The sequence below is a fragment of the Oncorhynchus clarkii genome, chromosome 4, assembly GCF_045791955.1.
Source record: "Oncorhynchus clarkii lewisi isolate Uvic-CL-2024 chromosome 4, UVic_Ocla_1.0, whole genome shotgun sequence".
NCBI lineage: Eukaryota > Metazoa > Chordata > Actinopteri > Salmoniformes > Salmonidae > Oncorhynchus > Oncorhynchus clarkii.
The window spans coordinates 30051728-30067644 of NC_092150.1; the positions used below are offsets into that span (position 1 = coordinate 30051728).

At 45.4% G+C, this 15917-nt stretch overlaps 1 protein-coding gene across 7 annotated transcripts in view; it reads right to left on the reverse strand.

Moving 5' to 3' along the window:
- LOC139406712 (nucleoprotein TPR-like) overlaps positions 1–15917 on the reverse strand; it is a 38168-nt gene that overhangs the window by 409 nt on the left and 21842 nt on the right. Inside the window, exons 27-48 of one of the 7 annotated variants that reach the window (XM_071149660.1) lie at positions 14863–15000; positions 14547–14678; positions 14237–14361; positions 13223–13433; positions 12742–12888; positions 8060–8258; positions 6011–6207; positions 5847–5917; positions 5562–5761; positions 4815–5090; positions 4391–4635; positions 4088–4291; positions 3157–3279; positions 2527–2620; positions 2086–2231; positions 1888–1953; positions 1360–1448; positions 1171–1271; positions 883–981; positions 594–747; positions 374–492; positions 3–86 (exon numbers count right to left, since the gene is read on the reverse strand). In XM_071149660.1, coding sequence (XP_071005761.1) covers positions 3–86; positions 374–492; positions 594–747; positions 883–981; positions 1171–1271; positions 1360–1448; positions 1888–1953; positions 2086–2231; positions 2527–2620; positions 3157–3279; positions 4088–4291; positions 4391–4635; positions 4815–5090; positions 5562–5761; positions 5847–5917; positions 6011–6207; positions 8060–8258; positions 12742–12888; positions 13223–13433; positions 14237–14361; positions 14547–14678; positions 14863–15000 — 3220 coding nt within the window. Of the gene's footprint in view, positions 1–2; positions 87–373; positions 493–593; positions 748–882; positions 982–1170; positions 1272–1359; positions 1452–1887; positions 1954–2085; positions 2232–2526; positions 2621–3156; positions 3280–4087; positions 4295–4390; positions 4636–4814; positions 5091–5561; positions 5762–5846; positions 5918–6010; positions 6208–8059; positions 8259–12741; positions 12889–13222; positions 13434–14236; positions 14362–14546; positions 14679–14862; positions 15001–15917 lie in introns of all 7 variants that reach the window. The other 6 variants (XM_071149662.1, XM_071149658.1, XM_071149663.1 and 3 more) reach the window with 6 other exon arrangements.

Sequence of the window (15917 nt, forward strand, 5' to 3'; positions counted from 1 at the left end):
ACCTCTCCTCATATGGTTCTCTGTCCAGCGTTGAAGCTGACGGCTGGGTCCTGGTCTAGAGGGTTTGGGCTGAGTGCTACTAGTGTCTAAGGTAGAGAGGGTGAGAGAAAGGCGCAGTTACCCGGCTCATTCCAACACTGGGTGCTCCTACAGACCAAATGTGAAAGCAATCTGTCCTACTAGTCAGAGACAATGGACCATTTCATTAAACATTCATTCCAAGGGGGTCGGAACCAAGCTCCTATAAAACCGGTATAAAGCTTGTCATTTTGACTGAAATCTAACTAGAATGCTGATCCAATAAAATCCACCTATTTATAGTTTGATATAAGGTTGGAGCATGGGTAGGGGTTACAATGTTAGGGGTCAGTACCTGCAGAGCTGGAGGAGGGTTCCTGGCTGGTAGAAGGCAGGCTTGCGTCGTCTGAGGGCTGGGCAGGTTCCTCCATCTCCCCTGCCTGAGACGCCACCGGCTCCAGAGACACCTCCACACTGGACATACACAAATCACAGTCATTTACTATGGAGGATCACACCATTAACTACTGCTGTGGATCAAGTTCAATTTCATAGAGTAAGCAAGAGGGTCTCACCGGTCTCCCTCAGACTCCATTAAGACGTCTCTCTCGTCCCCAGGAGGGGATCCTCCAGCCACCGCCTGGCCCGGGGTAGAGCTGGTTACCATAGGAACAGACAGGGAGGAGTGTTCGGTGCAGTCAGAGGGCGGGACCTCTGTGAATGTGGACACTGGGGAGAGAAAGTGAATTCTGGAGTGTTCAAATATTACTGCCAATAATGAAACTTAATAGCCTGATACACATGTCACAATTCTCAAATTGTCTCGAGTCGAGATAGTAGAGAGAATGTGTGTGTGAACCATACCTGGGGCAGCCACCTGCAGGGGTGTCGTGGGAACACTGCGGCCCCCAGACTCATCCTCATGACCTGGCAGGAACAGAGGACTATCATACATCCCCAGACCTACAACACACACAGATACACTTTAGAACCAAACCGACAATAAACAAACCACACAATTTGAGAGATGGAGATACGGACGTGGCAAAAGTAAGCTCTCGTCAAATTAAAGGGCTCAGAAAGAAAGGGTATATTAGGGTATGGGAACAAATAAACGGGATGAGGTGTGCCTGTGTACAGTCCACTACCCACCTTGTGATGCCAGCTGTCCCAGGTCAGAGTGGGAGGTCTGGGATATCAGGTCCTCTGGGGTGCCGAACCGGAATCGGGGAACACCAGACACCTGGGGAGAACTGGACCACAGAGAGAGGTCAGAAGTACTATGGGAACTTCACTAGTGGTGTTTAGCTGCTGGTTTTGGTGTGCTTAAGTGTTACTCACTGGATAGCTTCTGCAAAGCCGTCAGAGCGGTGTGGCACCACCAGAGTAGGAGTACTGGGTACCATCCTGTCATCATCGTCAAAGTAGTGCTGCTGTAGGAGGGGCGAGAATATTATACAGACACTGACAACAAAACACACAAAATACAGTTTAAAGGGATAGGGCGAGATTTTGGCAATTAAGCCCCTTTCCTAACTACCCAGAGTCAGATGAACTCATGGATACCGTTTCTTTGTCTCTTTGTGCAGTTTGAAAGAAGTTGCTAACTAGCACTAGCAAAAGTGTAAACTAGCGTTAGCGCAATGACCGGGAGTCTATGGGAACAGCTAGCATGCCATCTGTTCCCATAGACTTCATCATTGCGCCAACACTAGTTAGCAAAGGCTCGCAAAACGACCTACAACTTCCTTCAAACTGCACGCAGAGACATACAAATAGTATTCATGAGTTCATCTGACTGGGTAGAAAAAGGGCTTGATTGCCAAAATCTCACATTATATCCCTTTAAGATGCAAGGGTGTGACTTACTCCGCTGCTGGCCATCCCAGGGGTGAGCTGAGGGACTCTGCCTACAGACTGGCGACGCATGGAGCGCTGTAAGACGCGCGCATTACTGGTTACCACAACCTGATACTGCACAAATGTAACCATACCACAAACTGCAATACAATTGTTTTACACAGAGAGACACAGTTTAAATGGTTATATTGAGTCATAAGCACACACCTGTACCTGAGCAGGGGGGCCCAGTTCCTGGGTGATGTTGAGACGGGGGGGCAGCGGGTGGGGTGCCCTCCGTGGTGACCGGGGTATTCTGGGAGCAGAACTGGTTGGGTCACTGGAGAAGGCTTCCATACTGCTGCTGCCCTCAACTGACAGAACAGGAGAGGGGAAACAGTGGTTTAGCTTGACAGAGAGTTCTCCTTCACATCAAAATCACAATAAAACAACAGACAACGCAATAACATTGTGAAATAGGCTCATGTCTGTATGAGTTTCCGATATGGTGAATCAAATGACTTGGTTAGTCTAGCAACAGAGTGACTGAAATGTATCACTCAATCCGGACAGACACTAACATATAACATCTCTCGCAGGCACTCCTGCGAAAGTTTCATTAGGTGGCTGTCGAGACAACGGTGTGTGACAGAGTATCCATCGTCTTACAGCTGTGTGTCTGGGAGTCGTCCGGGCGCTGAGTGGAGTCTGATGCTCCTAGACTCTCCTCTGTCTCCGTGCCTGGGTCTGTCGCGTCAGCACCCTTTGAGGGAGGAGGAACGCACACACAGTGGGAGAGAGGGGGGTTGTTACAGGGTGGTTCCCACACACTACCTACTGCCCGGCAGTGTTGGTGCAGTTAGCAATGCATTCTGGTCCTGATTTATTTCCCTTGTACAGGTGTTCGTTCCCTTAAGAGGTCTTGTAACTTTACAGCTAGCTAGGCAGAGACGGTGCCGCCATCCCCACTTTCTTCTGCACTCCCACCCTGACAACACAGCACTTACCCCTCTCCCCTGCCAACCCTCCAGTTCCCCCAACACCTCCCTCCCTCCCACACACACACACACACACCGCCACAAGATCACAACACAGACATGAGGTAGCAGAGAGAAGCAAGAGCACTGCTGAGACACTGTTTGGTCACACAGAAAAACGTGCATGTGGTTACAACATTGGCTGGCTGTAATATCAACGGGAGGCGTGAGAGTGGAAAGAATTCGAGAGTGGGCGGGATAACAAAACATACCGGAAATGATCTAGTTCGGGTTAGTAACAGTGTGCGCGTGTTGATCTTACCTCTGTGTAGTCGTCTTCGTATGCCTCGTTGCCGTCTCCGCTACCTTCGTTGCTCTCCTCTCCCTCTTCTCCCATCCCGCCATCCTCTTCATCCTCATCATCCTCCTCCTCTTCATCATAGTCCTACAGAGAGGCAGGTATAAAAAGGTTGGTAACACATTACGCAATTACAAAGATCATTTTACATGGTCAATAAATGTTTTATTTATTTTTGTCATTTTTTTCCACCTTTATTTAACCAGGTAGGCTAGTTGAGAACAAGTTCTCATTTACAACTGCGACCTGGCCAAGATAAAGCAAAGCAGTTCGTCACATACAACAACACAGAGTTACACATGGAGTTACACACAAATACGACAAACATACTGTTAACACGGAGGCTACGATGGACTGGAATCTTTTGCCTTGGGTGGTAGGGTTTGTGGGTTTTTACACTAATGTTGGTGTCATAACTAGACATAAAATAACGCAATATTTCAAAACAGGTCTAAATATGTGTCAGGACAGTTATGACCAGTTAGGTCAGTTGTTATGACATGGTTATGACTGTTATGAGGCTGGGTGTCAAGTAAAGTGTTACCAAAAGGTCTCATAATCCAGCACATTGTTGAATTTAACATCTTCATGAGTATGGGCTGCATATAGACCTTTTCATCCATTCTGATAGAGTTTGGCTCAGTTGATAGAGCACGGTGCTTGAAACGCCAGGGTTGTGGGTTCAATTCCCACGGGAGACCATTATGGAAAAGTACGAAATGTACGCTGGATAAGAGTGTCTGCTAAATTACTAAAATGTAAGTTTGACAGGTTTCTAAGGGCCAAATACCTCAATTTTAGGCAAGATTTTCCATCTGCTAAGCCTTGAGGGAGTTCAATTAAAGTGTCTAGCCCCTAAAATATTTCCATCAACAATATTTCCCTCAGTCCGTACCGGTTCCTCTTCCTCGTCATCCTCCTGCTCATCCTCGCTCTCCGAGTCAGTCACTATGACGATGACGTCGTGCTGAGGGGATTCTTCGGGGGAGTCGTATGAGAGTGTGACCTCTGTGGGCTGGGACAGGAGTAGCTCTACGGGGACAGACTGAGACGCTGTCCCCTCATCAGCCTCGTCTAGTACTGGGTACTCCTCCACCACCTGCTGATATAGACACACACATGGCTACATGCACAAAAGACCCTCTCAGCCTCTAGACATAGGGTGGGTACCCGCATGCACACACGTACACAGTCTCACCTGGCTGCTCTCTGGGGCCTCGTGGCTCTCTCCAGGCACCAATCCCTCTGTACTGCTCTCAGCCAGCACCTCCTCCTGGGCCTCTGGCTCCTCTGGGTCCACCCTCTGGATGATGCGTAGCTTCTTGGGGATGGGGGGTTCAGACGGGTCCTCCTGGGGGGTGTCCGTGTCAGTCACCGTAGAGGTGTCCTGCTCCTCCTCACGCGGTCTCTTGGACATGGAGGATGTCCCTGGGGTGGCTGAAACTGGAAGGTTGGAAAAGTCACATTTCCAACTTCACTTGGTGGTTATGCATATTTCATTCAATATTTGAGGGCCAGTGGTAATACAGTGAGTACATTGCCAACCCTTGAGCTTAGTTAGACAAAGCTATTATACCCCAAATCTATAGAAACCCCAGGTTAGATTAAATTCGGTCTCCCACCTGTCCCAAACACAGCTGTGGACGTCGAAGGCCTCTCCACTTGCGAGCTGGGTGCAGCTTCAATGACGACTGGGGCCAGGGGCTGCTCCTGATTGGCTGGTTCAGTGTGGGGCAGGCTCTGTTGCTGTGTTGGTTGGACGAAGGCTGTGGTCTGGGTCTGCTGGACCGCCAGCACTGGGTTGGCGGTCTGAACGCTGGGGCTGGTTGACCGTACTGAACCGCTGGCACTGCCATACACAGTCACATGCTCCAGCGGGCCCTCAGAAGACTGCATGGCTGGAAGGGTCAGAGGGTCACTAGGGGGTCAGACAGGGAAATACCATGGCTACGGTCTGATTCGCTATCCTTCTGTCTGAAATGTGCATTAGTATCCCCCCGTGGATCTCATCAAATTCAAGTAATAAAGTTCACTTCAACTACCATAACACAATGCCATCTAGCCCTTTTAAAATGACCAAAACTCAAATAACTATGCAATAACATTCACATCACTATCACTTTTACACCTAGTACCTACATGTACATATTACCTCATACCCCTGCACATTGACTCGGTACCGGTACTCCTTGTATATAGTCTCGTTATTGTCATTTTTTTTATGTTATTGTTTCCTTTTTTGCCAAATCATCTTACTTTTTAACTCTGCATTGTTTGGAAAGGGCTCGTAAGGAAGAATTTCAAGGTCACTACACCTGTTGTAATGTTATTTGATTTAACAATGATATTAGCTCCACAGAACTCCTCACCTTCCTGGTTCTCCACCTGTGTTGTGGGCATGACAGTAGCAGTAGGAGTGGGGGTGGGCACAGTGGCGGGGGTGATCATGGGCCGGATGCTGGCCCGGGGAGTGGACTTGTTCCCGGGGTTGACAGGGGGCTTGCTCTGGCCCTGGGCCCCCAGAGGAGTGGGCTTGATGTTGGCAGTGGGGGGCTCTGAGGTACTGGCGCTATAGGGATGGGGAAATACAACAGGTGAACAATGTAACACCAAACATCATTGAACGTGGTGTGCAGGAGTAGCATGTACTTTACCTGCCCCTGTCTGCAGCTGGGGTGGTCTTCAGTGGTCCTCTCTGCTCGGTGGTCCTCTGCTGTTCCTGGGCCTACAGGTAGAATAGAATGTGTTATTCGCACCATGGCCATAATGAATAGCAATCCAGGCTTGTGGGGTATGAAGCAGAAGTGCTCCATCTCACCTTGTTGAGGCCCTGTTCAGGAGGCTCGTCCCTCTGCTCCCCGTGTCTCTCCTGCTGCTCCCTCAGGTCCCGCAGCTCCCTCTCCTGTCGGCTCAGACGGCCCTCGTACTGTGACTTCAGAGCACTGACCCTGACCTCCAGCTCCTCCCTCTGTTGCTTCAGTTCCTCGTTCTCCTTCTGCAGCTGGTCCTTGGAGCCTGGGGAAGAGGTTGGGATGAGGTGAAAGGTAATTTAGTCCACCAGTAACTGTGGCAGGTAGATGAATATCTTGGCCATAATAATAAAACATTTTAAAAAACATGCGTTGTAATGTTTCTGAACAAAAATGTAAACGCAATATGTAAATTCTTTGTGGCAGGGAAAATAAAAGTCCACTCTAAAATGTGCAGTTGTGTCACACAACAGAATGCCACAGATGTCTCAAGTTGAGGGAGCAATAGGCATGCCGACTACAGGTCTACAGTTGTTGCCAGAGAATTTACTGTTGATTTCTCTACCACAATGTCATTTTAGAGAATTTGTCAGTATGTCCAACCGGCCTCACTACCGCAGACCATGTAACCACGCCAGCCCAGGACCTCCACATCCAGCTTCTTCACCTGCGGGATCGTCTGAGACCAGCCACCCGGACAGCTGATGAAACTGTGGGTTTGCAAACCGAAGAATTTGAGCAAACGGTCTGAAACCGTCTCAAGAAAGTTAACTTCAGTGGACAAATGCTCAACTTCGATGGCCACTGGCACGCTAGAGAAGTGTGCTCTTCTAGGATGAATCTCAGTTTCAATTGTACTGGGCAGATGGCAGACAGCATGGGAGTGTTGTGTGGGCGAGCGGTTTGCTGTTGTAAATGTTGTGAACATGGTGCCCCATGGTGGCGGTGGGGTTATGGAAAGGGCAAGCATAAGCTATGGAAAACGAACACAACTGCAATTTATCGATGGCAATTTGAATAAACAGAGGTAGCGTGACGAGATCCTGAAGCCCATTGTCGTGCCATTCATCCGCCGCCATCACCTTATGCGTTTCAGCATGATAATGCAAGGATCTGTACACAATTCCTGCAAGCTGAAAATGTCCCAGTTCTTCCATGGCCTGCAAACTCACCAGACATGTCACCCGTTGAGCATGTTAGGGATGTTCTGGACTGACATGTATGACAGAGCGTTCCAATATCCAGCAACATCGCAAAGCCATTGAGGAATGGGACAGCATTCACAGGTCACAATAAACAGCCTGATCAACTATATGCAAAGGAGATGTGACACGCTGCATGAGGTAAATGGTCACACCAGATACTGACTGGTTTTCTGATCCACACCCCTACTTTTTTTTATCTGTGACTAACAGATGGAGATCTGTATTCCCAGTCCTGTGAAATCCATAAGGGCCTAATTAATTAATTTAAAATTAGAGATTTCCTTATATGAACTGAACTCTAAAATCTTTGACATATGGGTTTATATTTTTGTTCAGTATAAACAGCTAAGAAACACAAGGATAAGGTCCCACTTTGTAGTCTTTCGAGTAAATTAGACCAACTTTATTTCCAGCGAACTGAGCCTCCAAAAATGTATCAGCACTTCACTCAGTGCGCACAGCTCCTCTGCCAGGCAGTGTTGCCATGCGAGGTGGGATACAGAGGATTCATATTTCTTTGTGCAATTAGCAGATATGAAACAAAACAGCAGAAATACTTTGAAAACAGCTACTGCAGCATTTTCCTGCTATTCTGCTATAACAGCAACTTGTGCTCAAACTTGACTTTTGACTATTTTTAATAAGCAAATGTAATGCTTGCACTGTAGAGCCCTGCAAATTGACCCCCGCCAACGTGGCTGGTGATATAGACATTGTTGCCTGCCAATACCCAAATCTATTCTCATTTGGTGGGTGTTAATCTTTTTCCCAGACACCCAGCAAACGTTTGAGACGACAAGTAAAAACATATGAGAGATCAGCATTCACATATACCTCTATGCAAAGCTCACCAAGACTCAACCCAACACACAAGCTTGCGCCGCAGTCAGGTTACCTGGCCTGGCCTCTTACCGATGAGCTGGTTGATCTTCTGCTTGGCCCCTACGAAGGCTTTCCTGGTCTTCTCCTCCTTCTCAGACATCTGCTGTCTGAGGGTGTCCTCCTGGGAGGCCTTCTCCTGCAGCTCCTGTCTCAACCTGGTCAGCTCCGTCTGCAGCCCGGAGGCCTGCTCCTGGGTCCCACGCACCTCTGCCTCACGCTCAGCCACCACCTGAGGTGGACACACCATGGTTTAGCATACCTGTAGACTTCCAGTCAATGCAATAACGCTAGTTAGTTTCGAGAGCCAATGTCATCTCTAACTTTCTTCAACTTTCAAAGTTTGTCACGTGCACAGGATACAGCAGGTGTAAAACCGTATAGTGAAATGCTTACTAACAAGCTCTTTCCCGACAATGCAATATTCAATATCATACTGCACGCAGAGACATACAAATGCTATCCACGAGTTCATCAGACTCTGGGTAAGAAGAAAAATGATTTATCCCATGAAACCACCGCCTAAAAGAGTTAGGCAATTACTAGTTTCAATTTACAATTTTGGTGAAAGTGAGCCTGGATGTTGCCTGGAAAATAATGTAGATAGGCGGTCACCAACCGGTCGATCTCCAAACATTTCTGTAAAAAACCCAACGATAAAGCCTTGTGTCCCTATTTTTTTCTTCTTCTCCGCGTTGTTGGTACTCTCGATTCAGCAGCCCTAACACAGGGAAGGCAAAGTGTTCCTATTTGGATCCATTTAATGTTTCTAAAGGTAGAACTCCGCCTACCCGGCCGGCCCTAAGAGCAAATCAAGTGCACCTCTAGGCCTAAGGCAGACCAATCAGATAGCTTAGATCACAGTGTCTGCAGTTTCCTCGAATTTATAGACTGTAAAATGAAGCCTTGAAGTCAATAGAGACTCGAATACAGCGAATACAGCAAGGTGCTGCTGTTTTTGAGTAAGTTCATGTTTAAGTTGTTATTCGGCATTGTCAACACTTTAAAATGCGTGTTCTCCCTACTTCCACTCACGCTACAACCAACACTGCAGATCAATGAATGAGTATAGCAAAGAGTTTTGATAAGTTACGTTGTAATTATTAGAGGCTTGTGTTTTTTTAATGTCGAGGAATATTTCACTTTCTCTGTTCATAGGAGTAACATGAATTAGTGGATAACGCAGAAATAATGCAGTGCGACTTGAGTTTCGCCATCAGCTGGAAGACTGTCTAGATGTTGACCGATTATGATTTTTCCACGCCGATACTGATTATTGGAGGACCAAAAAAAACGATACCGATTAAATCGGCCGATTTGTCTATAAATATTTGTAATAATGACAATTACAACAATACTGAATGAACAATGAACACTTTTATTTTAACTTAATATAATACATAAATAAAATCTATTTAGTCTCAAATAAATAATGAAACATGTTCAATTTGGTTTAAATAATGCAAAATCACCGTGTTGGAGAAGAAAGTAAAAGTGCAATATGTGCCATGTAAAAAAGCTAACGTTTAAGTTCCTTGCTCAAAACATGAGAACATATGAAAGCTGTTGGTTCAATATTCCCAGTTGTGAAGTTTTAGGTTGTAGTTATATAGGAATTATGACGCGTCGACTATTTCTCTCTATACCATTTGTATTTCATATACCTTTGACTATTGGATGTTTAGCCTTTAGTATTGCCAGCCTAATCTTGGGAGTTGATAGGCTTGAAGTCATAAACAGCGCTGTGCCTCAAGCATTGCTAAGAGCTGCTGGCAAACGCAGGAAAGTGCTATTTGAATGAATGCTTACGAGCCTGCTGGTGCCTACCATCGCTCAGTCAGACTGCTCTATCAAATAATAGACTTAATTATAATATAATAAACACAGAAATATGAGCCTTTGGTCATTAATATGGTAAAATCCGGAAACTATAATTTCGAAAAGAAAGTGTTTATTCTTTCAGTGAAATACGGAACGGTTCCATATTTTATCGAACGGGTGGCAATCCTAAGTCTAAATATTTCTGTTATATTGCACAACCTTCAATGTTAAGTCATAATTATGTAACATTCTGGAAAATTAGTTCACTGTTCATAACGGAGCCAGGCAGCCCAAAATGTTGCGTATACCCTGCCTCTGCTTGCACTGAACGCAAGAGAAGTGACACAATTTCCCTAGTTAATATTGCCTGCTAACATTCATTTATTTTAACTAAATATGCAGGTTTAAAAAAATATACTTCTGTGTATTTATTTTAATAAAGGCATTGATGTTTATGGTTAGGTACATTTCTGCAAAGATTGCTTTTTTTGGCAATGCGCTTTTGTTAAATCATCACCCGTTTGGTGAAGTTGAAGTAGGCTAAATTAACAGGCACCGCATTGATTATATGCAACACAGGACAAGCTAGATAACCTAGTAATATCATCAACCATGTGTAGTTACAGTGCCTTGCGAAAGTATTCGGCCCCCTTGAACTTTGCGACCTTTTGCCACATTTCAGGCTTCAAACATAAAGATATAAAACTGTATTTTTTTGTGAAGAATCAACAACAAGTGGGACACAATCATGAAGTGGAACGACATTTATTGGATATTTCAAACTTTTTTAACAAATCAAAAACTGAAAGATTGGGCGTGCAAAATTATTCAGCCCCCTTAAATTAATACTTTGTAGCGCCACCTTTTGCTGCGATTACAGCTGTAAGTCGCTTGGGGTATGTCTCTATCAGTTTTGCACATCGAGAGACTGAATTTTTTTCCCATTCCTCCTTGCAAAACAGCTCGAGCTCAGTGAGGTTGGATGGAGAGCATTTGTGAACAGCAGTTTTCAATTCTTTCCACAGATTCTCGATTGGATTCAGGTCTGGACTTTGACTTGGCCATTCTAACACCTGGATATGTTTATTTTTGAACCATTCCATTGTAGATTTTGCTTTATGTTTTGGATCATTGTCTTGTTGGAAGACAAATCTCCGTCCCAGTCTCAGGTCTTTTGCAGACTCCATCAGGTTTTCTTCCAGAATGGTCCTGTATTTGGCTCCATCCATCTTCCCATCAATTTCAACCATCTTCCCTGTCCCTGCTGAAGAAAAGCAGGCCCAAACCATGATGCTGCCACCACCATGTTTGACAGTGGGGATGGTGTGTTCAGCTGTGTTGCTTTTACGCCAAACATAATGTTTTGCATTGTTGCCAAAAAGTTTTGGTTTAATCTGACCAGAGCACCTTCTTCCACATGTTTGGTGTCTCCCCCAGGTGGCTTGTGGCAAACTTTAAACAACATTTTTTATGGATATCTTTAAGAAATGGCTTTCTTCTTGCCACTCTTCCATAAAGGCCAGATTTGTGCAATATACGACTGATTGTTGTCCTATGGACAGAGTCTCCCACCTCAGCTGTTGATCTCTGCAGTTCATCCAGAGTGATCATGGGCCTCTTGGCTGCATCTCTGATCAGTCTTCCCCTTGTATGAGCTGAAAGTTTAGAGAGACGGCCAGGTCTTGGTAGATTTGCAGTGGTCTGATACTCCTTCCATTTCAATATTATCGCTTGCACAGTGCTCCTTGGGATGTTTAAAGCTTGGGAAATCTTTTTGTATCCAAATCCGGCTTTAAACTTCTTCACAACAGTATCTCGGACCTGCCTGGTGTGTTCCTTGTTCTTCATGATGCTCTCTGCGCTTTTAACGGACCTCAGACTATCACAGTGCAGGTGCATTTATACGGAGACTTGATTACACACAGGTGGATTGTATTTATCATCATTAGTCATTTAGGTCAACATTGGATCATTCAGAGATCCTCACTGAATTTCTGGAGAGAGTTTGCTGCACTGAAAGTAAAGGGGCTGAATAATTTTGCACGCCCAATTTTTCAGTTTTTGATTTGTTAAAAAAGTTTGAAATATCCAATAAATGTCGTTCCACTTCATGATTGTGTCCCACTTGTTGTTGATTCTTCACAAAAAAATACAGTTTTATATCTTTATGTTTGAAGCCTGAAATGTGGCAAAAGGTCGCAAAGTTCAAGGGGGCCGAATACTTTCGCAAGGCACTGTAACTAGTGATTATATGAAGAATTAAAAAAAAAAATTATACGATAAGTTTAATGCTAGCTAGCAATTTACCTTGGCTAGTTGCAGCCACAGAGTCCTTTTGAGGCTGCAATCGCGTAACAGGTGGTCAGCCTGCCACGCAGTTTCCTTGTGGATTGCAATGTAATCGGCCATAATCGGTGTCCAAAAAGGCCGATTACCGATTGTTATGAAAATAGTGAAAATCAGCCCTTATTAAATTGGCCAGGCCATCTCTAACTATCACCCTTTTCTCAGTGGAGGGAGGGAGAGCAGAGGGGCGGTTGCTCCCACTGCTCTCCCTCCCTCGGTCCAGTAAAAAAAGAAAAAAAAGAAAGCACATTATTATGCTCACTCAGCTGTGCCTCAAGTAATACAACAAATGATCTGAGAAGAACATTGGCAGGGTAATTCAAGCAGAGCCAATATGCAGTGATAATGTATTGGGGCTATAGCCTACTGCACAAACATTGCTATAGAAATAACTGTTTTTAAATTGGTTAATGTTGCATAGGCTTACGTTTAAGCCATGTTAAAAAATAAAATCTGAGCGGTAGATCTAGGCTTGTATTTTGACTCAGAAAGTGATCTTGACTCAGAAACGTTGGTGACCACTGGTATAGTGGAAACACTGCTCTGACCTTGTTGAGGTTATCCAGCTGTCCCTCCAGGTCTCTAGTCCGGGTCTCAGACTGTCCCAGGGAGTCTCTTAGACCCTGGAGCTCCTGGGCTGAGGCTTGCTGGGCCTCCTGCTCCTGGGCTGGTGTGGATGCTGCCTCTGACACCATCTGTAAAGGAGATCAGTCCAACACTCAACACAGCATGGCAGAATTCACACAAAATAATGTCTATTTAATCAAGGACATCAGGTTAGACATTTTGAGTTGTCCGACTTGGTACCATTCCAGACCAGCACATCTGTAATTTAGCGACAAGATGAGTAGGGATATTATTAGTTTCATGAGAAAAGGATTGAGAGTAATCTTGTTCTTGAATCTTGGAGACGGAGTGAATTCAAGGCTGGGTTTCAGGAAACAACTTCCTGACAATCAATAAAAACAAATAAAAAGTTTCCCTCTATGAAACCAGAAAAGGCCCCAGTTGTTTAACCAAATAACCCACCTTGTCGTGCTCCACCTTGAGCTCATCATACTGGGCCTTGTAGCGCCGGCCAATCTTCCTGACCTGAGTGATGGTGCGGAACTTCTCCTGGATGTCCAGGTTCTTGGCCTCCACGTCCCTCCTCAGCACATCCCTCTCAGAGCTCACCTTCCCCAGGCCTTCACGCAGGATCTGCACCTGGCTCTGCAGGGACGTCACCGACCCGCCACTCCTACAGGGAGATCACATATTAAAGATCTACATGTAGAATGCAGCCCCCTTGCGAAACTAGGTGAATTGCAACAACACAGCCTGAATTCAAACAACCCCCCCCCCCCCCCCCCCCCCCCGTTTCCTGGCTTTACTCCCTGTCCCCTGACCCGCTTTTGCGTCTTTTTACTTCCAGTTTTGTATACCAGCTTCAAACAGCTGAAACATTTGATATTTTGAGTTATTTAAAATAGATTTCAAACATTTAAGAAAACAAATTCCAACCAGGTAATGGCAGAGCGATTTCTATTGCCACTGTTGAATCTATTACTGAGGAGATTACCATGCGTTTGAGTGATGCTGATGGAAGAGAGGGGGGGGGGGGGGGGCAGCTTTTCCATTTGACAACAAGAGACGGACCGGACCATCTTTTGTTGTCAAATAGGGAGGCTGCACCATCAGAATGCAATTTTGTATGGACCCAAAATATTTATTTAGTGGTTGACAATATTATTTCACTATCATTCCACTATTACTGCATATATATTATGGACATTTTCTGAAATAACAATGCTAGAATTCTACATGTAGCCCCTTTAATACAAAAATACTCAAGACTTTACATTATACTACATTCATCTGATTATCAAACTTTGTATTGTGTAGCTTGCCAATTTATTGTGTAGCATTTGTGCTTTTCAAAGAGGAGCCCATTTTTCTATTGTATCAAGTAAATCAGCTTCCTTGCGGTCGTTGGTACCCTGTAATAAGAGAATAGTAAAACAGTGATATTCAGTTTGGATTACAGACTAGGCTAACTCCCACCTGGTCACCTCAGCCTTGAGCCTGCCTGTCTCCTCAGTGAGTTGCTGGATGCGTTTGAGGTGAGCCTCTTTCTCAAAGTGGAGACGCTTGTACTCCTCCGGGTCCTTCTGCTGGCTCACCAGTTGCTATGTGGACATACAGAACAGATTATGTTTCAAATCCAAACTCAATAGATAGGTTTACAGACATTTGACAAGCTGTGGGTCGCAAGGAAGGCATCGTTCAAGCTTGGTGTCACTACTTTGAGAAAGTAGAGTTTTAGAGATATTTTTGGGAGGGGGGGGTATTCTTTTTTCTGTCGCTAAGCAACCTGTGTTCTGGCCTTCCAGCGTTTGATGTCCTCTTCCAGAATCCTCTTCTCTGCCTGCAGCATGCCGCTCTTCTCACTCAGCTCAGCGTTGGACTCCTGCATGGGCATTACGTCTAACTCCAGCTTACGCACCTATATATAAAAATATGTCAATCAATACACAGAGAAAAAAAGAGGCCTCAGTCTAAAACAGGCCTAAAAACTAAACTGGGACCAAATTCACAGAAGGTTTCTTGAGAAAAATGTTTACATTGGTTATGATATCAAATCCAAAGTTTGGTGCTTTAACCCCGAGAAAGTAAATCTGCTGTCTTACTTTAGCCTGTGTCTGCTGCAGCTCCTGCTCCATCCTCTCCTTCTCCTCTCTCAGCATCTTGTTGGTCTCCATCAGGACACTCATGGTCTCAGTCTTCTTCATCAGCTCATCGTGCTGAGCCAGGGTCTTAGCTGTCACCTGGGGTCAGGGGTTAAAGGTCATAAACAGCACTTAGGTGACATGATCATTTAACGCTGCCATTTCTCTCATCACCCACACCCTCTTCATTCATGAACAAGGCAACAGTAAACATGTCTGCCACTAATGACGCATCGCCCCCATTGGGCGAATTAGTGACAATTCAAATCTAATTTTAATGAACAATACACACAAATCTGAAAGTAAAATAATGGAATTAAGAAATATATAACCATTAGGACGAGCAATGTCGGAGTGATAGAATAGAATACAGTATATACATAAGAAATTAGTAAAGGAGTACGCAAGCAGGAAGTTTGCCCCCGGTGATGCATTAGGTAGACCGCAACACTCTCTGGAAAGCCCAGCGGTTGTGGGCAGTGCAGTTGCCGTACCAGGTGGTGATGCAGCCCGACTGTATGCTCTCAATTGTGCATCTGTAAAAGTTTGTAAGGGTCTCAGGGGCCAAGCCACATTTCTTCAGTGTGGGTGGACCATTTCAAAGTCGTCAATGATGTGTATGCCAAGGAACGTTCTCCACTGTGGTCCAGTCAATGTGGAAAGGGGCGTGCTCCCTCTGCTTTTTCCTGAAGTCCACAATCATCTAATTTGTTTTGTTGAGGGAGAGGTTATTTTCCTGGCACCACTCCGCCAGGGTCCTCACCTCCTCCCTGTAGGCTGTCTCGTCATTGTTGGTAATCAGGCCTACTACGGTTGTGTCATCTGCAAACTTGATGATTGATTTGGAGCCGTGCGTGGCCACACAGTAATGGGTGAACAGGGAGTACAGGAGGGGGCTGAGCATCAGTGAAGTGGAGGTGTTGTTTCCTACCTTCACCACCTGTGGGCGGCCCGTCAGGAAGTCCAGGACCCAGTTGCACAGGGTGGAGTTCAGGCCCAGGGCCCTGAGCTTGATG